At 50.8% G+C, this 23,309-nt stretch overlaps 10 protein-coding genes across 10 annotated transcripts; 4 read left to right on the plus strand and 6 right to left on the minus strand.

Moving 5' to 3' along the window:
* Nucleotides 1-350: 350 nt before the first annotated feature.
* On the plus strand, nucleotides 351-3,451 carry PHATRDRAFT_49571 (predicted protein; the record flags this gene model as incomplete). Its single annotated transcript, XM_002184264.1, has 1 exon — nucleotides 351-3,451. The coding sequence occupies exon 1, from the start codon at nucleotides 449-451 to the stop codon at nucleotides 3,449-3,451; it is 3,003 nt and encodes a 1,000-aa protein (XP_002184300.1). The 5' UTR covers nucleotides 351-448.
* Nucleotides 3,452-4,090: 639 nt separating this feature from the next.
* PHATRDRAFT_49572 (predicted protein) lies at nucleotides 4,091-7,254 on the plus strand (the record flags this gene model as incomplete). Its single annotated transcript, XM_002184265.1, has 2 exons — nucleotides 4,091-5,227; nucleotides 5,292-7,254. The coding sequence occupies 2 exons, from the start codon at nucleotides 4,091-4,093 to the stop codon at nucleotides 7,080-7,082; spliced, it is 2,928 nt and encodes a 975-aa protein (XP_002184301.1). The 3' UTR covers nucleotides 7,083-7,254.
* Nucleotides 7,255-9,076: 1,822 nt separating this feature from the next.
* Nucleotides 9,077-9,253, minus strand: PHATRDRAFT_8457 (predicted protein; the record flags this gene model as incomplete). Its single annotated transcript, XM_002184353.1, has 1 exon — nucleotides 9,077-9,253. A coding segment is annotated over one exon (177 nt), but the record flags the coding sequence as incomplete, so codon positions are not given.
* A 1,624-nt stretch (nucleotides 9,254-10,877) lies between these two features.
* PHATRDRAFT_49574 (predicted protein) lies at nucleotides 10,878-12,695 on the minus strand. The gene is made up of 2 exons (XM_002184354.1): nucleotides 12,632-12,695; nucleotides 10,878-12,592 (listed from the first exon to the last, which is right to left on the minus strand). Exons 1-2 carry the CDS (start codon nucleotides 12,681-12,683, stop codon nucleotides 10,977-10,979), a joined length of 1,668 nt encoding a protein of 555 aa, XP_002184390.1. The 5' UTR covers nucleotides 12,684-12,695; the 3' UTR covers nucleotides 10,878-10,976.
* Nucleotides 12,696-13,521: 826 nt separating this feature from the next.
* On the plus strand, nucleotides 13,522-13,674 carry PHATRDRAFT_16125 (predicted protein; the record flags this gene model as incomplete). The annotated part of the gene is made up of 1 exon (XM_002184266.1): nucleotides 13,522-13,674. A coding segment is annotated over one exon (153 nt), but the record flags the coding sequence as incomplete, so codon positions are not given.
* Nucleotides 13,675-13,945: 271 nt separating this feature from the next.
* On the minus strand, nucleotides 13,946-15,147 carry PHATRDRAFT_49575 (predicted protein; the record flags this gene model as incomplete). The annotated part of the gene is made up of 1 exon (XM_002184355.1): nucleotides 13,946-15,147. Exon 1 carries the CDS (start codon nucleotides 15,071-15,073, stop codon nucleotides 13,946-13,948), a length of 1,128 nt encoding a protein of 375 aa, XP_002184391.1. The 5' UTR covers nucleotides 15,074-15,147.
* A 216-nt stretch (nucleotides 15,148-15,363) lies between these two features.
* PHATRDRAFT_49576 (predicted protein) lies at nucleotides 15,364-16,950 on the minus strand (the record flags this gene model as incomplete). Its single annotated transcript, XM_002184356.1, has 1 exon — nucleotides 15,364-16,950. The coding sequence occupies one exon, from the start codon at nucleotides 16,948-16,950 to the stop codon at nucleotides 15,364-15,366; it is 1,587 nt and encodes a 528-aa protein (XP_002184392.1).
* Nucleotides 16,951-17,902: 952 nt separating this feature from the next.
* Nucleotides 17,903-18,735, minus strand: PHATRDRAFT_40315 (predicted protein; the record flags this gene model as incomplete). The annotated part of the gene is made up of 3 exons (XM_002184357.1): nucleotides 17,903-18,189; nucleotides 18,295-18,371; nucleotides 18,440-18,735. 3 exons carry the CDS (start codon nucleotides 18,733-18,735, stop codon nucleotides 17,903-17,905), a joined length of 660 nt encoding a protein of 219 aa, XP_002184393.1.
* Nucleotides 18,736-19,049: 314 nt separating this feature from the next.
* Nucleotides 19,050-21,396, minus strand: FAO1 (peroxisomal bifunctional enzyme; the record flags this gene model as incomplete). The annotated part of the gene is made up of 2 exons (XM_002184358.1): nucleotides 20,539-21,396; nucleotides 19,050-20,507 (listed from the first exon to the last, which is right to left on the minus strand). The coding sequence occupies exons 1-2, from the start codon at nucleotides 21,382-21,384 to the stop codon at nucleotides 19,050-19,052; spliced, it is 2,304 nt and encodes a 767-aa protein (XP_002184394.1). The 5' UTR covers nucleotides 21,385-21,396.
* Nucleotides 21,397-22,148: 752 nt separating this feature from the next.
* On the plus strand, nucleotides 22,149-23,192 carry PHATRDRAFT_40317 (predicted protein; the record flags this gene model as incomplete). The annotated part of the gene is made up of 1 exon (XM_002184267.1): nucleotides 22,149-23,192. The coding sequence occupies one exon, from the start codon at nucleotides 22,149-22,151 to the stop codon at nucleotides 23,190-23,192; it is 1,044 nt and encodes a 347-aa protein (XP_002184303.1).
* Nucleotides 23,193-23,309: the final 117 nt, after the last annotated feature.

A 23,309-nucleotide genomic window follows, 5' to 3' on the forward strand; every position in this document is an offset into this window, starting at 1 on the left:
TGGATCGCTTTCTCTGATCATCCGGGTTAATGGAGTCGCGTTTCTCGCACGATCGAAGAACAGACTTGTCACGCTCCTGTCTAGCTATTTTCTCTCCTTGTGTGACCAGTTTCTATATCGACCGGCTCGGTTTCTTTCTGTTGTTTAAATAAGTTGGTACTAAGACATGGAGTGAGTAAAAACATTAATCACACTTGTATATGCATCATTTGGTATTCTGCACACCTACCGTTGGTCGGGCCATTCCTTCGCCGATTTGGAAACTCGTTTCACATTTTTGTGCCTTTTCGTTCACGCTACACAGGACCAACAAAGCGATTCGGCAACCTGCATACCATAGCCGGGAACCTCGAAGTTTGTTTTCGTTCTCTTGCTGTTTTCCGTTACACTTGCTTTCCTACGCCAGTCTTCGTGATCTGTCGTTCCATTCTGAGTACAAGCCCATAAGATGCGCGGTATCTTCTTCGCAGCATCCACGCTGGTTCTCGGCATCGCTTCCTTTCGGGCGACCGATGCCCAGGACGTCAGCTGCCAGTTGGTTCGTCAACCCAATGGCAGCGTTGAATACGTATGTGACCAAGTAAGGGAGCCAATGCGGCCTCCCCTCGTCCCAGACGGCCAAACCTATCAACAAGGCCCGGTAGAAAAGTACTACCTTCAACAACCGGCGGAAGATGTGAATGCATCGGCAAACGCTACCATTCCAATCTTACGTCGTGTAGGCGTCCCGCCATTTGATACTCCTCTACAGGCTTGCCAAGGAAGCTGTGGAAGTGACGCAGATTGCGCGACTGGACTCGTGTGTCTTGATCAGTTGGATCGGCCGCGAGATGGAAGCGTCCAAGGATGTTCCGGTAACGGTCGCCTGACTATGAGCGTGTGTGTGGTACCGGGTTCGGAAGTTGATCTCAAGATTGGATCGTTGTCGTTAGAAAAGTGCCAGGGGACCTGTTCTTCAGACGATGATTGTGCTGGTGGCCTCGCTTGTTTCCGGCGCCAAGGAACGGAAACCGTACCAGGTTGTCTCGAACGTGATGTGAGCGAGTCTAACTTCTGCCATGATCCCAACGAAACCTTGGCAAGATTAGCTTTCGTGGGTGCGGCCCCTCACTCACAGTCATCGCTACTTCCTACATGCTCTGGATCCTGTTCATCAGATTGGGACTGCGTTCGCGGCAGTAATTGCTTTCGTCGAGATGGCACGGAATCCGTTCCTGGATGTGAAGGAAGAGGACTCAGTGGAGCCAATTATTGTTACATTGCTCCGGAGGGGTCTTTGCTTCTGGTCGGCGATGGTGTAACATACATACAATATCCATTGAGACAATGCGAAGGACATTGTATTGCCGATATCGATTGCGAAAGTGGTTTGAAATGCTTTCGACGCGAAGGTTCGGAACATATTCCTGGTTGTGACGGAGAGGGCGCGGATCGAACCAACTACTGTTACCAACCATTTCCGGATACTTCCGGTCCAACGGATGGCCCTACACTGGCACCGCTTTCAGTCTCCCCATCCAATTCTCCTTCTTTAATCCTAACGCTTGATCCCACCAATAGCTTGGGATCTCGAGGTGGCGAATCCGAGTCCCCTTCGACACCGACATCAGATATGCCGTCGATATCACCATCAGATGAACCTTCAATGATACCTTCTGATACGCCGTCAATGGTACCGTCTGACGTGCCTTCGATGCTGCCGTCCGACGCACCCTCGATGATTCCATCTGATAGTCCCTCAGACACGCCATCTGATGTTCCTTCGGACGTGCCTTCGGTGTTGCCCTCTTTTTCACCTTCTATGAGGCCTTCTGATACTCCTTCGACAATGCCATCGGATACTCCTACCGACGTCCCCTCAGATGCCCCCTCTGATTCACCGTCAGATGTTCCCTCCGACGTTCCATCAGATGCACCTTCTGATGTTCCCTCCGACGTCCCTTCAGATGCACCTTCTGACGTCCCTTCAGATACCCCCTCTGATGTTCCCTCTGACGTCCCTTCAGATACCCCTTCTGATGTCCCCTCTGACGTCCCTTCAGATACACCTTCTGCCGTACCCTCTGATGTCCCTTCAGGTAACCCTTCTGACGTCCCTTCAGAAACCCCCTCTGACGTCCCTTCAGATACCCCTTCTGATGTTCCCTCTGACGTTCCCTCTGACGTTCCCTCTGATGTCCCCTCCGACGTCCCTTCAGATGTGCCCTCTGACGTCCCTTCAGATACCCCTTCTGATGTTCCCTCTGATGTCCCTTCTGATACTCCCTCCGATCTCCCATCCGACGTGCCGTCTGATGTACCGTCCACGATGCCGTCTTCTACGTTAGGTGGTACCTCATCTAATGGGCCAGTAACGGGAAAGGGCAGTCTAGCACCAACCGGTAGCTTTTCGGGTGAGTCGAGTGGAAGGCCTTCTAAGACTCCTGGTGTGATGGTTGAATTGAGCGCAAGGCCAAGCGAGTCTTTTACCCCATCTCCGACTACTTTCCCAGTACTCCTTCCTTCAAAAGTACCGTCAATAGCTCCATCTCGCACTGAGACCGTTGCTCCGAGCACAGCCTTCCCCACTGAGACTTCGTCATCACTGCCCACTTTGACTACGACTGTGTCTTCAGCTCCGACACAAATGTGCAGTATGTCCGCATCAGAGCGCGCAAGCACCATCATGGGAATTTTGGAAGAGGACTTTAACGATGTGAGCAGTCCTCAGTTCCGGGCGGTGGAGTGGTTGGTGCAAATAGATCCTCTTTCGCTTTGCCCAGGAGATGAGAACTTGGAGCAACGATACATTTTGGCTGTGCTGTATTTCCAAACCGGTGGAGAATGGTGGACACGATGTTCACCTATGAGTGCTGAAGTTTGCGACCAGGGTGAAGCTTTTTTGAGTGGCGCAAATGAATGTGCCTGGGGTGGAGTCAATTGCGATTCTTCGAGTCGTGTGACGGCTCTTCACTTGGATTCAAACAACTTATCGGGTAGTTTGCCCAGCGAGTTGGGTCGTTTGGCATATTTGGTCGAACTGGACATGGACGACAACGAGCTGACGGGTTCCATACCGCGGATTCTGGGACAGCTTTCTTTTTTGGAAATTGTTGACCTGGACGACAACCAATTGACGGGAAGCATCCCGGAAGAATTGTACAGTGTCAGCTCGCTGGAGATTTTGGATCTGGATATTAACCAATTGACAGGAACTATTTCTACCCTCATTGGCAATCTGGTAAATCTGTACTATTTGCAGATTGACTCGAACAAATTTACGGGCAGCATACCGTCCGAGGTGGGCACTCTGACTCGTCTCGAATACTTCTCCATGACCGATATTCAAATAGCCGAGGCTCTACCCGACTCGTTATGCAGCCGCGATACCTTGCTTTTGTTCGGAGATTGTGAGGTTTGTGTGGTAGAAGACTGCTGCACCGCTTGTCTCGCCAAGGAGACAACTCCGTAAAAACCTTGTACACGCGGACCCCCCAAGCGGTACACACATCGCATTGCCCACGGGCACTCGTTCCAGGAATAAGACTCTCGAATAAAGTTATATATATATATATATATACATATTGAAAAAGGAATAAGATAGAATTTACTGTATGCAATGAGTTTATTCTGCTTTGAAATAAGTGCAATGCTGTCGTTGCGTGCTCGACTGGGATACAGCTTTACCCACGACGGAAACGTATCCACGGAGGTTCGGTTGGCCGCTTTGCGACTACCACGGACCCGTGGATGCTTTTGTATGATCCAACACTAGCCTACAGCGCGGGCAGTTGTTTCCAACTGCGTTGCGCGGAGATGGGTCGGAAGTGTGACCATGGGCACTCCGCCCGGAGTTGAAAAGGACGTTTTCGTCCATTGCGCCCGGTACTCGTATTATTGCAGTTTGTGTCGTATAAGATACAGACAAGACACGGTTCACGCCCAAATCCCACCGAACTCAAAACACACAGCCAATTTCGTCACCCAACAAAAATATACCATACGCCGTTCACGGAACCCAACACCAGTGCTGGTCCGACGACTCATTGCAATCTACTTGCTGTTCCTGTATTCTGCAAGTCAATTCGAAGTGTCCTGGAACGATTCTGTCATGACGAAACCCAAATCTTGCGTATCGTACAGTGTCCTCTATTACAAGCGGGCGGCCAATACAAAAAAGGTCTACCAACGCAAAGGCGTGACAACGTTGGACGGAGTCTTGACGATTCATTCCGATTCCTCCAGGATTGTGTTGCGATCGGCGGATGGGGCAGATGTGCCGACACAGAACGACGCGTTGAATGCATGGAGTAAAGCGGCCAAGGCACCGGGAATGCTGGTACTGTCCTCGGTCCAACGCGACGTTGCACAGCAAACGTGGTCGGAAGACGACGAATTTACCGTGGGGCCGTATCGAATTGAAATCTTGAAGCGCCTGGATCCGAACGAAAACTGCAGCCCCGTCATCAACAACATTGACATTGTCCGAGGCCCGTCAGTCGTACACGGCCAGACAGTACGAACGGGAGTCCCAATGCAGGCTTTACCGTCCAGAACTCGACTGCCGCTCAAACGCAAGGCTCTACCTTTGCAATCCACATCCACTTTGTCTTTGGGGAAACGAGTAATCGGCGCACTAGCTCGCAAGACAATCCCTGCCACAACTCCAGCAATAGGATCCATAGCACAATCTTGTGAACTAGTAAAGAGCGGAATAGCAAGCAAATGTACGGTGGACAAGGGGACGTCTCGCACACTTCTGCCCACTGCGCGCCCATCCCCACCGACGATGGTCCGCCGGACTCCGCTGGTGTCCCGATCCAACACTACAACCACAACCTCCCAAAGCAATCTGAAGCGACGCACGACGCCATTAATGGGGTTGAAATACACGTTGGCGAAAAATCGGGCCAAGCTGGCGTCGTGCCCGGCAACTCGTCGATACCTACCGGGCGCAACCAGCACCTCAACCATTCCCGCGACAAACACATCTCCTCCGCAATCGTCCACCAATTTACTGGCGAACGTACCTCTACCTGCCTCGGTACGATCCGTGCTTCGCCCTCATCAAGAAGAAGGAGTGGAATTTTTGTGGCAAGCACTGGCACCAATGGCCGTCTCCGGCAACGAGCAAAATGACACCCAAAGTCCCGCAAGGGGCGCTATTTTGGCCGACGAAATGGGTTTGGGGAAGACGCTCATGACTATTGCCATCATTGCCGGTCTGCATCGTCGACAAAGAGACAAGGTGAGTCCAAACAGCAAAGCGTGGTGTCGTTTGTTCGTACTCGCATAGATGACTCGCCATGCAGACAACGCCTTTGTCAGTCAAACCCTCACAGCTCTTGTGTTTTGGTTCGTTTCAGCAATTCATCGTGGTCTGCCCTTCTTCACTCGTTACCAATTGGGCCAGGGAGTTTGACAAGTGGATCGGCCGGGCCAGTCAACCAAAACGTGTAGTCATTCAGAAAGGCGGCGAAGAGGGGGTCGCGGCTATGCGGGCGTACTGCGCTGGCATGTTGAAAAAGAAAAAGCAATTGCAGAAGATTGGTCAAGTATTGATTGTCTCGTATGATTTACTTCGGCGGCAGGTCGAGCATCTCCAAGATGCCTGTGCATTCGGTTTACTTGTCGTGGATGAAGGCCATCGTCTCAAAAATACTTCCGGATCATTGACCTTGACGGCCTTGGAATCGCTGACAGCTGATGCTCGCTTATGCATTACAGCTACGCCGATGCAAAACAATCTTTCCGAATTTTACAATCTCGTCAACTTTGTTCGTCCTGACGTGCTCGGATCTCTCAACGAATTCCGTGACAGTTTTGATCGGCCAATCTCTGCTGCCAATCACAAGCACGCCACACCGTCCCAAATTGCGACGAGCCGGGAGCGATCAAGTGCCTTGGAGACCCTAACCAAACCCTTTATTTTGAGAAGACTACAGGCGGATGTATTGAAGAGCATGTTGCCACCTCGAGTGGAAACTCTTTTATTTTGCCGGCCTTCGGAAACTCAACGCGCTCTTTACCACCAATTGACGGCTCGCATTTCGGGTGGCAGTTGTACCGATGGCGGCACTGACGCTCTCAAAACTCTGACAACGCTGCGTAAAATCTGCACACATCCATCCATCTGCAATGATGACAATGTCAAACCATGGAATCGGCCAGAGAAAGGACCTTGCCTCAAGTATGACATTGCTCTGTCTGGAAAGATGACTGTGTTAGATAAGTTGCTGCAGTCGATTCGTGAGAACGCTCCGAATGACAAGATTGTGGTAGTTTCAAACTACACTTCCGCCTTGACAATCGTGGAGTCCCTCATTCTCGGCCCACGTAAGCTTGGCTTTCTTCGTTTGGACGGTGGTACCGAGTCATCACAGCGACAGCCACTCGTAGAGTCTTTCAATCGCTCTCATCCAGAGAAGGTTTTCTGTTTGCTCCTATCGTCCAAGGCCGGTGGCTGCGGTTTGAACTTGGTAGGCGCGAATCGTCTCTTGTTGCTCGATCCAGATTGGAACCCGGCCTCGGACGTGCAGGCCATGGGACGCGTCTATCGACAAGGCCAGACGAAGCCGTGTTGGATCTATAGACTTTTTACCACTGGCACCGTAGAAGAAGTCATTCTACAACGCCAATTGCAGAAAGGAAATTTAACAGCGTGGACAGTTGATGGTGGAAAGAGCTCACGACAAAACAGCTCGGATTCTCGAGCTAAATTTTCAAAGGAAGAGTTGACTGCTGCATTCACGCTCAAGGACGAATATTGTATCTGTGATACAAAGCAAAAAATGGGCCTCGCCTGGCCTGCGTACAATCGAGGGACCCTTTCGCAGTATGACGATGCTCCTATGAAGGAAACGGCCATGTCCTTGTCCGAGACTTTGAGTTTCGTACATGTAGTCAACGACGATGCATGTGCAGAAGAAGAACAGGACGCTGCTTTATCCACTGCAAGCAGCACCCATTCTGCTTTGGTCAATTTTTCATCTAACGAAGTGGTTTCTGATACCAAACAAAGTAACTGCAAAAAACATTTGGAGGTCTTCCATTGCGATGATTCGTTGGCAGTGGGCGATAGTGATTCCGAAGAAGAATTCTGAATACTAGCTGCAAAATCATCCTTGATACTTGCTTGGCAAGTCTATCTGTACTTGGCCTCTTACATCGTCAACTCATTTTCTTGCGACAGCACTGTTTTCGAAAGATAATGGGAGTTAAGATGGGTACCGTCACCTTTCACAACTAATATAGCTTGCACTGTTATCTTTGTTGATTACACCTGAATTACTTCATTACATTCGACTTCACGACTGCATTGCCTCAATACCAACCATCCATCCCCACAGTTCTACTAGCTCTCCTCTCCTTGTCTCCTGAAAAGAAGTCGAACGAGAACTGTTGGTGCCCAGATTGCTTCAAGCCAACGCAGTCCTGTGGCTTAGCTACAGACACCATATGCCATATTGACGACCTTGTAGAAAACGGCATTTTGATTCCGGCTTATGATGTGAAAGACTCGACAACGGAATGTTGGCTTTTGTATCCAGGTTCATAATCCTATTCTTAGACTATGTGGAAGCTTACAATCCATTGGTGAAAGAATTGTGGAGTGCTGGTTCCATATAACGTTCTCACTTGAACCATCCGCGCACACTTTCATGTCCGGTACCTTTGTTTCTTACCAATGTAAAACCGTTCTGAATAACAACGAGCCAAATATGCATAAAACAATTCCATCTAACTTCGATGGATAGGAAACAACGAATTCATACATTGAATTCTATCCGTCGCACGGAAAAATTCATACTCTAGAAATCTACTCGAACCACCGTTTGCCGTCTTTCTCCGACAAAGCCTCCGCGGTCGTGGCGGTATCTGCAGATCCTGCAAACGTTTGCTTGTAAGTCTCGACCATCTTTGAAAAGTTCTCCTCTTCCTTGTCAACCTTCTTCTTCCTCTTCTTCAAAGGTTTCACTGTCTTATTTTTTGCCCTTTCTACCCTCTCGACCTGGGTCTGCTTCTTGGTAGATTGGGCAACCTCGTCAAGCAGCTCTGGCGACGACGGGCTAGTGCCATCACTTTGCTCCCTTTGTTTGCGTTTTTTGTCCCGCTGTAATGCCCCACGACTCTTTTTACTTGGTTGCTTTTCTTCATTGGCTGTCTGTTCTTTGTGAATCATTTTCTGTTTCACCAGATTCGCTTGTTGTTGCGCACGGTGTTCTAACTGCTGCCTTGCCTTCGCCTTATTTTCGACTGTGAACTCCAAAATTAAACGAGGAATCTTGGCAATTCCACCCTCTTGGCTACGTTTTTTCTTGTGAGATTTTCGTTTGCTTTCAACGGCTCCTTTACCGCCTTGAACGTGTTCTTCCGTGTAGTATGGATTATTATTGAGCTCGCGCAAGCAGGCCAAAGCATGTGCGTGATGCTCAAATTCGACAAATCCAAAACCCCTACTCGGCGCCTTGTCTTTCTTATTCGTGGTAAAATCACGGTCAATAAAAACCGATCGAATGTACTTTTTCACATTGGCATCATCAAAGGAAGGAACAATTCTGTTCGGGTCCCCTCCAGCCTCTTCCATCCGTTTCAAAATCTCTCGAGTCGGTAAATCTCCCGCGGATCGCCAGTGCGCGATCTGATCTTCGGGAGTTACCAGTCGTTTCTGCAAACCACGTTGAATGGCCTGGACACAAAGATTCTTGAGCTGCGATTCGTCCACATGCTTGGCCAAGTTACGCACAGACAGCCGGACCGGATTGATGAAGAAAAGTGGGGAACGTAGCTTAGTGATCTTATCCGCCCAAGCCCGCTGGCGCTTTTGCTGATCCATTTCTGGCAACACGTCCCAGGCCTTGTGTTCCGAGTTGGCATCGTTGTCGACCCGGCCCTCGCCTTTGAGGTACAAGCTGCGACGATCTTTACCTGTGACCTTTGTATCGGCTTGTTTTTCCATAGTAATAGTCGAAGCTGTGTCTTTATCTACCGCAAGATCAACCAGCAATCGTCGACCCTTGACGACAATGCCACCGCCCACAGCGCTGCCGGACTCTTTGAGACTGACAAACGAAGCATCGTTGGCATCTTGCGAGGCGTCCAACGCACTTTGGGCACCGGCATTCTCCCGAAACGTGACAAAGGCGGTTCCCTTGGGCATACCCGTTTCTTTGTCCTTGACAATGTAGATGCCACTGACGAAACCAAAAGTGCGAAAGACTTGAAACAAATCGTGTCGTGTGGCATCAAAGGGTAGATTGCGTAGAAAGAGTGAACGCTTGTCGGTGACGGCCGATTCGTCAACAATGGCCTTTTCCTTGTCCACCTCCTTACTGTCTATTTGCTCCATGTCAACATTGGTGTTATCACTGCTTTCGCTATTGTTGTCGGAATCCTGATCGTTGTCGCTATCATGTTCGCTCGCGTCACTTGGCCCGTCTTGGTCAGCCTCGTTCGAGTCCCTCCTATCGCTCGCATTTGTTTGGCTTTTGTCACCCTCATTATCCTTAATTTGGTGCTTTCTTTTATCATCCATTTGCTGCTCCGATACGATTAGTAGCTTTGGCTTTGCCTGAGCCGAATCGGTCGACTGTTGCTTGCGTGTTTCGTAGGCCGTCTTGTTGAGGGCGTAGGCGACGCTAACAGGACGTTGATGAATGATGAGGGGTGAACTTTTTACGCTCTTTTTGACATTTGAATTAGCGTTGACACTGTCAAGACAGGCCTGGGCATCCTGGGGATTGGCAAAAGTCACAAAGGCGAAGCCACGGTGCGTAACCAGATGCGTCGTCGGGTCGGCATCGTTTGTGGGACGGGAGGGAGCGCGAACTTTGGGAATGTGCACTTCCTCCAGTGCTCCAAATTCTTGCAAAGCCTTGCGAATGTGCGATTCCTTGGCGTAAAAACTGAGATTGCGTATAATCAAGCGGTGATGCTTGGATGAGGCTGGTGGTGATTGCGACATAGAACTCTGTGTTTGAACGGGACGCGAAGCGACTTCCTTGCCCCTGGGGGCCTTTTGGTCCGTGTGGTCGTTGTTGTGGACATCTCTGCGTTTGCCACTAGTTGCCACGGAAGCGAGTTCCACCTTGACTTGGACCTTTTCGCCGTCAACGACGAGGATGCGATGGTTGAGTTTTGCAGCGGCCTGTTGGGCATCGGCGGCGCAGGTATACCGGACAAACCCATACGAGGACGAGGCTTTCGCGCTCGTACCAGCACTTGGGGGATGTTCATCGCGTCCCGTCTCTTTCGGCCGTGGGGGACAAATGACTGAGGACTTTTTGATGGGTCCAATCTCGGAAAAGACGTCTTCGAGATGGTGTCGCCGAATGAGACTAGTGGGAGGAACGAATCGCACAAACACCGTGGTATCCGTCGATCGTTTCGCAGTAGCCTTACTACCCTGCTGCTTGTCACCGCTCATGACAACAAAACGTAAGTATAGATACTTGCGGAAATAATAGAGTGTTGTGTACCTTATTCGGAAAAGAGAAGGGAAGTCCTAGCTCAGCAGTTGTCGGTATTGGAGTAATGCCCGCCGAGCCGAAGAATCTGTAGGTTTGGTTGGCTTGGTTGGTGGTGGACGCGACACGATGCCTACTCGTCCGACCCATCTACGTCGCGCTTTGTCTGTCCGTCGATATCCGAAGCCGAAGTTGTCTGCTCTGGATCAAAAAGGGCTAGGGTTTATTTTCTAATGTAAGAAACTGCTTTGCGTAGAATGTTGTACGACGGCTAACGGATTTGTTCGAGTTTGTGCTATGTTGTTGTCCTAGACTATTAGGCACTCTACCAGCTAGGAGTCCGAAGAGAGAGCGTTTGCATATCTATTCTGACAAAGTACTGGATAAATTTACCATTACAAAGGAAAACAAAAGATGGTTCGATTGGTCAATAGAAAGATACACAAAAGCTAGGTAGGCTTATGCAAAAGTGGGAGATTAACAGTCCAGCTCGAGTAAAGTGAATTCGATAGTCCAATCAAGACAAAGTCTTTAAGCATGCATGCATCCTCCAGCCGAAGCCGGCTGCGGCCGGCAGATGCGTGCATGTTCGCTTACCATGGGAGAGCGAAAGCCGCTCGTGAAACTCACCAAAGGAAAGTGTCGCCACAGTCGTTCGTGCCGTTTCCAAGATACGCTTTGGTTTACATCTGGATCTGCGTCGTTTGCCAAATAGCCACAGTACAACCACATGTAGCTGCACTTCTTGTGTTCGGTTCTTCCCGGCCAATAGTTACCAGCATCGCAGCACGAGTCTCCGGCCGATGGATCTAGGTTGATAAACGCGGTTGTGGCTGGGTCGTCCGCGTCGGCCGGTATCAAGTCCTGTGATCGAGGATAATTTGGAAAATCCACAGCATGGGATATAGGCTGGAAGCGGTGGGCGGCAATGAGTTTGCCTTGCTCGAGCTGCACCCCGAGTTCTCGTACTGCGTGGGGCCGGGTGTGCAGAATCAGATCGGGCTCGGAAAAATACACGTATTTCCACCGATTGCTGTCGTCTCCAAGCCAGGCATGGTTTTGTGTTGTCGTCAGATTGCCACGAAAGGCTCGTTGAAGTTTGTCAATAACAAGGCGCGGCATCAGTAACGATTTGGAGGTGTTCTTGGCCTCCTGGCGGTCGAAATCGTCGACTGCGCAGACGTAGTTGATTTCCATGGCGTCACGTCCAGAGGACGGTATGCTCGACAAGAAAAGATCCAGGGCTTCGTGGTAAACGCTGTTGACGTCAGTGTCATCTTCACCACAGGCCATATTTCCCGCCACCACTACTCGTCCCACACCCACGCGCCACAACGACAACAAAGTGGCCGCCATGGAATACATGTCCAGTGCGTTGCGTCTGGCAGCACCTGCGGGAATTGTATACAAAAGCGAGGTATTGTATTCAGGCCTGGAAATACCCGTGAGCAAAACCGGTTCACTGGGAATGTACAGTGGGAACAGGGCAATGGTTTCTCGCATGGCCGTGCCCGTATCCTGTACGTCAAAGCGACCGCTAGCGTCCTCCCCAAGCTCTGAAGTCATGTAGGATTTGTGCAGGTCCACGAGTTTGGCAAAGACGTGGTTGAACTTGTTGTAGTTGATCATTTTGAAATAGCGAGACAAGTGCTCGACGCAAAAGTCCAGCCAGTCAAAGGTCAAAATAACCGAGTCCATTCCCACCGCGGCGAAGGCCTGCCATGAACCTCCTTCTAGATTTTGTATACGATATGCTTGAAGCTTATTAACGAACGCGTCCCGGGGCATCCACCACATTCCTGAATAATGTCCGACAGGTTGTACCGTAGTGGACATGGATTTGGCCGTCAAGAAAGACACAGAGCGATTGAGAAGCTGCCGATGAATCAAAGAATCAGCCCTCGGGACTTTGGGTTCTGAAAGTCTTGATCGTTCCCAATCCCACCAGGAGGTTTCCAACCAAGACGAAGAATGGCTGAAGGTCTCTTGTTGCATCAGCAGACTTTTCTGTTGCATCTGCAAATTGCGTAGGACTAGCAAACATACTGCTGCTATCGCAACCCCTCTGGCAACAGAGAAACAGCTTTTGACAAAGCCTCGGCGTAATGGTAACGCCGGTTCCATCGGCATAACGTATTTCGGTTGCTAATGTGAGAAGTATTTTTCCGACTTTGATAATGAACTCGTACGGGAATGTAAAATGGATGATGTTGGTCGAGGAAAGGTAGTAGAAAGCATCCTCGGTTCGTGACAGCGATTAGCATCCGTATTGGGGATACTTTGGGCCGAATCGGTCGAATTCGGGACATAAGGAGTAAAGTGGGGGGTTTCGAACAAGTCTTATCGTTGGCGATCTACTGCCCGCACTTCTGTCCCATCTGCTAAAGGTTCTCATGTAAAAAGAATGCGAAGGATGAGAAATTTATCCCACTATCGGTAAAGTACGTTGGGAGAGTCCTGGCTGGGCCTACGTTCACAGTCTAGCCAAGAACACGAGACCTGCTCAACCGTTCGCACTTTTCTAATGCCGCGATTCTTCTTAACAATGAGTCGTGTTACGTCTGCCCTTCACTCGACCGTTAGAAAAATAATACTATACAGACAGGTTTCCTGTTTACCGTTTACCGTCAGTACTAACTTTCTACGTGGACACAGTCGTCGTACGTACATCGCCCCGCATCCAACCTGCGCTCGCTTGGTTGTACCGCTGTCTAACAAAGAGAGCTACCGCGGCTGCGACGTAGCAACGCACACCAGCGCTGGTTTCCTGTTCGTATTGACTGTGAGCGCCTGTTTGTTATCCAAAGCGACCATGGTATGTGTTGTTTGAGCTGGAGCGGAAGGACACAATCGTTAAAGAGATAGCTGACTCGGATAGTTTAGAAAGAAACAATCGATCAAGTGACGGTGACGAGGGATTGTATCCTTACGTTGTCGCGGGGAAAGACGACGATGCGCTCTATACCTGTTTGCCATTCGGCTTCGTAAACATTTTTTTCCTGGCATGTACTTTTTCGCTTGTTGTATGCGTACATTCTTCTCACAATTGGTCGAACTTTTCGTTTCGCTTTCGTAGCCTTCCCAAAAGACGTTCCGTACCAAGCGCACGCTGGCCAAGAAGCAGCGACAGAACCGACCGCTGCCCCAGTGGATCCGTATGCGCACGGACAATGATATCAAGTGGAACGCCAAGCGCCGTCACTGGCGTCGTACGAAGCTGGGTCTGTAAATGTTTGGAAATATTACTATAGAAACATTTACTGAAAAAGCCTCGAAAACAAACATTTTGTACCGGTGCAACGGGAAAGTAGAGTAAAGAGGACTCGGTCGCTGTGCGTGACCTGTGGTCTTGGTTGACAGCAATTCCATGCTGTACTTTTTTAGGAAAGTACTGTGCATAGCCTTTATTTTACGGTGCGCGACGGCAGGAAGACGAATTGTCTGCTTCGAAGTGGTTTTTGAGGATTTTCGTCCCTCCCTATTTCGTGGATCGTACCCTGCTACCTTGTTGTGGAATCACTCTCGTTATTTTCGTTTTTGTTTTGTGAGGAGGTGCCCAGTGACGCTGTCGGTCTTCTTCCGGTCCACGAAGCGGGATCGTACAAATCGAGACCGGCGCGCCACAGGGCAACGCGCTTCGGACCGATCAGGGAGAGCATCCAATCCACGAGACCGGGAAACAATCCCTGCAAGTACAAGACGGTCAAGGTTGGTTGTGGAACGATCCAAACTTCGCGTCGAGAAGTTTGCAACAAACTCGACAGCATCAGTGACACGCACCGAGCCACTGGCATTTTCAGCCGGGACCGGGAGACGGATGCCGATGACACCGATTCGTCGGCCAAGGTTCCTTTTGTAAGCGTTGCAACGTTTGCCGCTGATTGGGATCCGTGAAAGTCGGTATCCACAGGACCAGGACACCAAATGTCGATACGAATATCGGGTCGTTCGGCTCGCAGTGAGCCGAGATAGCGGTTCAAGGCGGCTTTGGAAGCGGCGTAGGCGGACGATAACGGCAACGGTAGAACGGCACCAACGCTGCTCGTTACGGCAATACGTGGGAATATTTGTGAAGATGAAGTCCGGAAGACTCCAAAGTCACTGTGGAGTAACAAAGGAATCAAAATCATGGGCCAAACGACGTTTTGTTCGAGCATGTTGCGGACCGTACGGGGAGACGTTTCCAGAGCCGGCGACAGGTGTCCACTACCGGCGTTTAAAATTACTAAATCGACCGGACACGGCAAGATTTGTACGCACTGTTGTAGTTGCGTATCATCGCACACATCCAAGGGCAGTACGTGACAGGTCGTGCGGGGATACCGACGGATAGTTTCCGACGCCACTCGTTCCAGTTTGTCGGTAGAGCGACTCGATACAATGACGTTGGTGCAGCCCGAGGCCGCCAACTGAAAGCAGAGCTCACGTCCAATACCACTACTAGCCCCCACTATCCACACATTCTTGTCGTGAAAGGAACCTTCGCGACCTGGTCGCGAAGAAAGAGTCCGAAACTTGTCATAGATGTACAGCGATGGCGGGCAATCCAACATCCACCAACCGACACTGCTCGCGGCTGCCGCAGCAGTAGCGGTGAATACCTTATTCCAAAGCGAAAGCGGTAGCATGCAAGTTACATTTGGATTATACGCAGGTAGTCCGAACTTAACTTGCTGTCACAGTCAGTTCCTGCCTTTCGAAGAAGGTTGTCAAGTAGTGAGATGGACCGTAAAAAAAGTTTGTAATGGAGCGTGATTCGCGGATATGTTTTATTGTGAATCCCGGCATTTCTAGACACGATGGTTCACGAATGGTGAAATTCACGACCAGAACCTCGCCATCATTGGTTAGATTGCCGTCCATGCGGTCAAGCTCATATCTCACGGTCAATTAGACATGGAAGTAGAAATAGACGCTCTTATTGCTTTCTACTTTTAACAACATTTGCAACCTTGGCAATACTGGGGAACAGTCCCAATTTTGGTCGTTGCAACGGCACCCAGTTCTCGAAAGCAAGACCCATTTTCAGATCCTGGTTGACTTTGGACAAGATGTAATACCAGTAGTGCATCGGGGATTCTTCCGACATGGCATCGGATAAGTCCACCGGAGGCTTTCGCATCCATGGCTTGCTCGTACCGGTGAAATGGATAAAATCGTTGAACGGTGGTCGGCACTGAGCGCCCTGCATGGACCCCTTGTAGCACTTGCGATCGTTCTCTACTTTTCTCATGACGCGGCTTAGGATAAGATTCTCCTGTAACACGACATCGGTCCCTTCCTCGCTATCAACACCCCAGTTGTGTACGCGTTTGGACATGAAGATAGACGCCGATTTCCGCTCGTATTTGATCCAGTGGTACAGCAACCCTTGATCGGAGTACGAACAGTAAAAATCCCATTTCGTACCTTTTGCACCTGTAATCAATTCGTGCCAGTCCGGATCTTCAATCTTATGTCCCCAACCAATGTCTTCGTCCCAGTGAGGGTACGGCAACGCCCGACCGCGCTCTTCTTTTTCGCGAATCAACTCTTGAATACGTTCATAGCCACCTTCGTGCGGAGCAAGTATGAATAGGCCTGCGTTGGCCGGTTCTTCCCGGCCCGCCATGACCACATTCTCCTTCAAAACACCGCGTGTAGACAGCTCGAAAAGAGAGTCCAGATTTCCTCGGGCCATTACGTCGCCGTCTAAAAACATTACCCGTTCGTATTGTGTCAGGGTCAGAATGCGAAACTTTTCTAGCGTGACACGGTAGAAGCCCTCGTCCTTCTGCTTCGGAATATACTGGTATTGAATGTTCATATCGTAGAGGAAACGAGTATGCTCAGGGGGGAGGTGCTCGTATGGCGAGTCGTAGGCCATTTGGAAGAACACCATCACATCCGAACGACTTCCGTCTTGTCTTTGAATGTACGTCGATACGAGAATGTCGTAAAGGTACCCCAAGTAGGTCGGGTTATCGGGGTCGCAACCGCCAACTAGAAAACTATAGGCAAACCGCGAAGAGGTCTGTACCTTGAACTCAACCGGAACGTCACTACGTTGCTTGGGCGTCGTCTGGTTGCCATACGAGAGTAGTTTTGTCAGCGCGAAACTTTGCGATGTAGTATCGTTTCTTTGAGTCTCGCGATTGCTGGCTGTCGAAAGAGTTTTGGATTGCTTCGCAAAGTCGATTTCTCTGGAAAGAAGCGGTGGAACTTCTTCTAGGAGAGTTCGTTTGGATGGCTCCTGCGCGATGAAGCGATCTGCTTCCCCCAGCTCCTCCGCCGAAGATAAAGATCCACGTATTTTGTCGGCGCTAGGGGGCACCTCTATTGATTTAACCGGCGTGAAGTAATTCCGTGCAAAAGCCTTTCGGAGAGAAGTAGACGCTTGCTCTCTACGCGATCCTTCATCTTTCTCCAAATGTTGATGTATTGAAATCAGATTCATCAATATCGCTCCCAAGGCTCCAAAGACCAAGAGGCCGGTAAAACTCATCGCAGTTGAATGCTGGCGCATTGCTCTCTCAGAATAAGGCAATTTACCAGCGGCGCAGGTATAACGTCAACGATGGGATTGACTGCAAGCTCTTGGATCCCTTGTTCCAGTAGCTACTGGATAGACAGAGGAAGTCCTACACATTGTGCCTTTTGCGATAGCGAAGATTAGCGAACGATCACAATTGTTTCATTTTCCGTCTAACTGTATTTTGCTGCCATAGCTGTTCTAGACATCTTTTACAATGTATGTGTAATAATGCAACGAAGCTCGTTGGCACGTGATGCGAATAATACGCCATAATTCTTGGTAGAATTTCCCGTATTTGGAATATTTTACTGTTAGCTTACAGTTAGATGGGAAAATTTGGATTCCACTCTGAAAAAATTAATACCTTACAGTTAAATCATTCAATTCAGCTGACAGTCCGCGTCATGTGGGAATACGTGTGTTTTTTTTTTCGATTCTCCGTAAGCGGCAAGGCCCAGATCCCCTCCGCTTTCACAGTTGCATTTGGCTTCGATCAGACATAAAACAAATCCAAAGCGAGGAATTTTACTGACCGACTTTTGGCTAGAGATAGGTTTCCTGATAGGATAGGTAGACTAATGTGGGCTACTCCAATGCATATTTTAGGACAAAAACACCCAACACTTGCTATTGACAGGCAGAGAATACGTAATGATTGATGATCAATGAATTCGTTGTACGTGTATGGCTGCCTCATTTGTATGCTATGTAGGTAGCGTGGGAAACTATGCAAAATGCAGCGGAGAAAAAGGACCTCAATATACGCTATCGAGGCCGTTCTAGTCAACTAAAAAACCGTGCTGAAAAGTGAGAACGCGCACGGATCCGACGAAGCGGATCTGAGGTGTGCATAGGGAAATATCGCATAAGTCCTCCGGTTCCGAGATCATAGCATGTTAAAGTATAGCCGTGAGGTTCCCTATCTCCCAGGAAATACTTCACTTTAGTAACCCACCGTAACGGCGGTACAAACAATCACCATGTCTTCATTTTTGTCGCCCATACTCGCAATGGCCTTGCCATTGGTTGCCACCATTCCACCGTCTTGGATTTGGAACCGTACTTGTCCGTACGGAAAACAAGCTCGGATCACATTCAAATCCAAGCCGTCCTGATAAGTAAGCGGTACAGCCAGAAGTACGTCCAGTTTCATGTTGTCCCGTCCACCCGGGACAATATCGGAAATAGATGGAATCTGATTAAATTCAATGGCGTTCCGACAAGCACGTACTGCCACACGAGAGAAGCGCGCGGTAAGACAGACTTCTCTCAATACCAGTTCCGACTAGTCTCATTGATCTGCGCGCTTGACCGGTAACTTTCTGTCTGTCTTACCTGCCGCTTTGGTTGAATTCTGACCGTGCGCATCCGCCCCGAAACCTAGTGAAAAGCACACATCTCGATCCGTAAGACTGGATGGTATACAGCAAAGAAAAGGGATGCTACGGGCCTGTTTTTACACCAAAACATGCATACATACCGCATTCCACAAAGAGTATTTTTGTTACGTGAGGATCCTCCGTCGCTGGATTCGTTGACTCCCACATTACCGCAGTTCTCGATCTCTGGAAAGCCAAGGAAGAGGCCAGTGGAGTGACGAAGGCCACGGTGTACGAGGCCATCCCTGCGATCCACATAAGCAACATTAGATGGCGTAATATACTCCAGGTTGACATCTCTTTGTCGTAAGTGTTTACCAAAAGTGGCTCGGACGTTTCTCTTCCTTTCAGAAGGACGACCTACTGTGCATTTTTTCCCCGGGTCGGTGAGGGGCATCAATGTTGGCCTCGTCCGTGAACTTCCGGATCGTTCACAGTAAGTGTAAATTGACCGACTGTGTGATTGCAAAGCGACAATGATGCCTTCGTTTATGGGCAACGTTATATTTTGAATTTAAAGATTTAAATACATTTTTTCCGTAGATCCGTAACGGAAATCTTTATATGAGTCCCTCCTCCGCAGACACTCCTTTTACATTAATCCTTCTCTGTCAAGTCGACTTTCCAATCTTTGAAAATCTTGGGCGTATAGAATAGCGCAACCGCATTGCACAACAAATTTTACCATCAAACAGCAAAAGGCCTCCTGAACTAAAGCTTGGAGAGCATTGCTGATCCAGTCGATGCCGTGTGATAGTTCTTCTGATAGTACTCTTCCACGGTTACTTTCCGTGCGACGCATTCAACGAGTAGCGCCGACGGGACGTAATGTTCCGTAGTGGGAAATTGCTTCGACAGTTCACGAAGGGTTCGCAGCAGACGAGGCAAGCCAATCTCGTGATCGGCCGCATACATGGGACCACCCCTCCACACGGGCCAGCCGTAACCGTACACGTACACCACATCAATATCACTGGGTTGGCGAACAATGCTTTCCTCGAGACACTTGAAGCCCTCGTTGATCAGTGGGTACAACACCCGCTCTATTATTTCTGCAGCGACCAAAGCTGGCGATGGCTTGGGGGCCAGGTACCGTCGAATCAAGGCATCCATTTCGGACGACGGCAACGGCTTACGACCTTTGCCAATATTCGAATCGTAGTCGTACCATCCCTTTCCTACCTTTTGTCCCAGTCGACCGTAATCAGATATCATCACGTCGGGCAGTTCCGTATACCGCGCGGGGCGGTTGGGCGGAAGGGGATCGTCCCTGGCTCTGCGGGCCCACTGACGTTCTACGCGAATGTTGTAGCCGACGTCATTTCCGGCTAAGTCGGCCATTTCGAAAGGTCCCAAGGCCATTCCGTACACTCCCCGAATCGCGTAATCTTGTGCGGCTACAGTGGTCTGTGTCTCCGTCAAGAGGAGTACGGTTTCGGCCGAGTAGGGTTTAAGCATGCGATTGCCGCAGAAACCATCGCAGTTGCCCACCACAACCCCGATTTTGCCAATTTGCTTCGTCAAGGCTTGTAGCAGCGCCGTGGTGTCGTCGGACGTGGCCGATCCACGGACTATTTCGACGAGTTTCATGCGATGGGCGGGGGAGAAAAAGTGCCAACCGGCGAACAATCCGCGCCGGCGGCTGGAAACGGCCGACGCCATGGCGTCAATATCTAGCGTGCTGGTATTGCTCAAGAGCAGAGCGGTCGGGGGAGTGACTTTGTCGAGCGTGGCAAAAATGCTCTGTTTGACGATAAGTTTTTCCACGACGGCCTCGACCACGAGTAGACACTGCGACAATTCTTGTAAATTGGACGTTGCCCGTAACTTTGCCTCGAGTGCGGTTAATTGAGTCGGTTTGAGTTGACGACGTTGAACCATAGAGGCGAGGGTGCGTTTTAGAAATTCCATTCCTTTGGCCAAAGCTGGCGCGTGGACGTCGACCAATGTCACGTGAAAGCCGGCTTGGAGCAGGACGAGGGCAATACCACTGCCCATGGTACCGGCTCCGACCACGGCGACGGGCACGGCCGACTGTGCGTCGTCCTTGGACCAGAGCCCGTGCGGAGGTCCGGCCGTCGGGACAGCGTTCGACACCGGACTCCACACTTTTTGTGCTCGCCTGGTGGCAAAAAAGACGTGCCGTCGGGCACGTCCTTGCGGACTCCGCTAGAGTTTCGAGAAAGTGTGTGGTTTCCACTCGCATTCCGTGCTGGATGGGGGTACCGGAGGCTCGGAGAGCTTGAATGGCGGCCCGCATGCCGTGCGAGCCGAGCGGGGGGAGACTCAATTCCGCCACGTGTAGGAGTGCGTGCGCTTCCGCGGGTGATTCCGGACGCTGCAAGTCTCCCGTCCGCCGAATGGTGGGTAAGACTTCTCCGTACGCCGCCCACTGCCGTGCGGTCGTTCGCAAGGAGTCCGCGGTCGCTTCCGGAGCAATCGCGTCCAACAATCCCATGCGCAAGGCACTAGCAGCCGACACGGTGGATCCTTGTAGAATCATAGGCAAGGCTTGCCGAAGTCCGACGAGTTTGGGCAATCGTTGGGTTCCTCCGGCCCCGGGTATGACCCCGACGTGTACTTCGGGTAGTCCGAGACGAGCCCGGGCCGTGGCGACCCGTGCGTGACAGGCGAGCGCCAGTTCACAACCGCCACCCAAACAGACTCCGTCAATCGCTGCCACGATGGGTTTGCGACAGGCTTCTATCGCCGTGACGACGTCAATCAAGGAAGGGGCAGCGTGGGGATGGTGGTGCCCGACGTCACTGGGTGTTGGAACTGTTGTTGCTGCTGCTGGTATCAACGAGGCGAATTCGGTCAAATCGGCACCGGCCGAGAAGTTTGGACCTCCACCCGTAAGGATGAGAGACGTCACGGCGGGATTGTCTTCCGCCGCACGGAGTTGCTGGAGTAGATAGAGACGGAGTTTCGCGTTGAGTGGATGCAACGGCGACGCTCCGGCGGCAGCGTCCGCTAGACAAATTACTGCCGTGGTATCCGTGGGGAGACCCTGCGACGAGGATGAAACGACCTGCGAACGGGTCATGCTACATACAATTGATGAGGTACCAAAAAGTCAACGTTGACTCTGAGTCTAGTGTGGGAAATGCCTTCACCTATCTTTGTCTCTTGGCGCAGCGAGAGAAAGATACCGGTAGGAGGTAGGTCGAACACGTGAGCTAGAGAGGTCCCTATTTATTTCCGACCGGTGTACTTACAGATAGTACGAGTGTGACTGTGATTGACTATGAGAAAGAGTCCGAACGACAGATTTCTATTGTACAGTACGGCGCGAAACGGTACCGATCCGGCGTGCCGACTGGATTAGGAAGAATAGGTAGGTAGGTATACGGACTGTGACTGTAGAATGCAAGCATCTATTCCCAGATCGTGAGTGCTACACAACGTTTCTACCGTATTCGCCAACCGACCGAACTGGGTACCTTATTCGACAAAGGAATCGATCGTATCGGGGAGGAAATCTATACGCCCGGGAGACGTTGGAGGCTAACGGTGTGAAACATTGATTCACCTATCGATTGACAGTGACTAATTGATTGACAGTGATTGAAGGAACTGCTGGCAACACACCGGGATTCCTTTGATACTCCCCAGAAAACCAAAACCAGCGCCAGCATAGATACGCGAGTACGAGTGCTATCCCCAGGCCCGTGGAGAAGAACTTCCAGAGATTCTTGAGCCGAACAAAGCCCGCCGTCGACACACACCTACGACGAACGATCGGACCTCGTCCAAGCACACGCCTTTCACGACGACCAAGCCAAACATTGTATCGTTGCGGGTACAGGCATGGCACCGAAGCAATCCTCCTCGTCCAAAGCCGCCGCGATGCCGTCCGCTCCACTGATCTCTACCGATCCAGTTCTGACGGCCGCGCCGCCGCCGTGGCATTCCGTCGCACTGGTCGGTGTTCTGTCCGCCTTTTTCGTACAAACCATACCGTCACTGGACGAACTGGATCGAGTCGCCACCGTACAGCGCTTTACCCGCATTCTCTTTCCCACACTCGTACCCTCACTCATGGGCTTGTGTTACATTCGAACCGCGGTCGCCTTGCTCATTTGGGGAACCTCCTTTTATCTCGTCTGTTTCAGTCCAGGCTGGGAGCAGAGTACCGGCTACCAAAAGGGCAGTCGCTTGCGTATCGTACCCAATCGCGTTTCGGGAATTAAAACCATGTTTCCCTTTACTTCCTGGAGTTGGAATTTGCTCGGACTCTCCTTTACCCTCAACGCCTACATTGCCTATTCTGCGGCACTCGCCACCCACAACAACCCCGACGGCACCTCCCTCGAACAATCGGTGCATCCCTGGATCCTCCGACTCGCCTTGCTCTGTTGGGAATGCGCGGCACCCTTCACACTCCTCGTCGCCGCCGTCATTCGCTACGTCATTTGGCCCTCCGTACTCCGAGCCAAAGACGGCGACACTGCCAACCTCAAACACGTTCGTAACGTTCTCATGCACAACGTCAACGTCGTCTTGGCCGTCTCGGAAACCTTTGGTCTCTCCGGATTGTCCACCGTCCCCTCCCACGTGGGCGTCGCACCCTTGATCGGCTTGATCTACGTCGTCTTCTCCTGGAGCATGACCACTTCCTGGAACGAACCCGCCCACGGTCCACAATTTATATACTTTTTCTTGGACACCACCATGCCCGGATACGCACCCTCGGTGGCCCTCCTCGCCCTCCTCGCCGTGCTCATTCTCTTTTACGCCGTTTTTGGAGTCTCGGAGCCCCTACTCCGGGCACTCGACGGGACCAGCTACGGACTGGCCCACGCCGCCGTGGCCACCCTCCTGTGCGCCAGCGTCTGCCGGTTCCGCGATTGACCCGAGGCGTTCCGCGCATGGACGAATTTCGGAGACTTCCGCAACCCACACCAGTACGATTCGAGACACTGGAACAGGGCCGTCGCTACAAGGAATACGTAATTGTCAGTCCTGTAA

This window comes from Phaeodactylum tricornutum, chromosome 23 (assembly GCF_000150955.2).
Source record: "Phaeodactylum tricornutum CCAP 1055/1 chromosome 23, whole genome shotgun sequence".
Taxonomy (NCBI): domain Eukaryota; phylum Bacillariophyta; class Bacillariophyceae; order Surirellales; family Neidiaceae; genus Phaeodactylum; species Phaeodactylum tricornutum.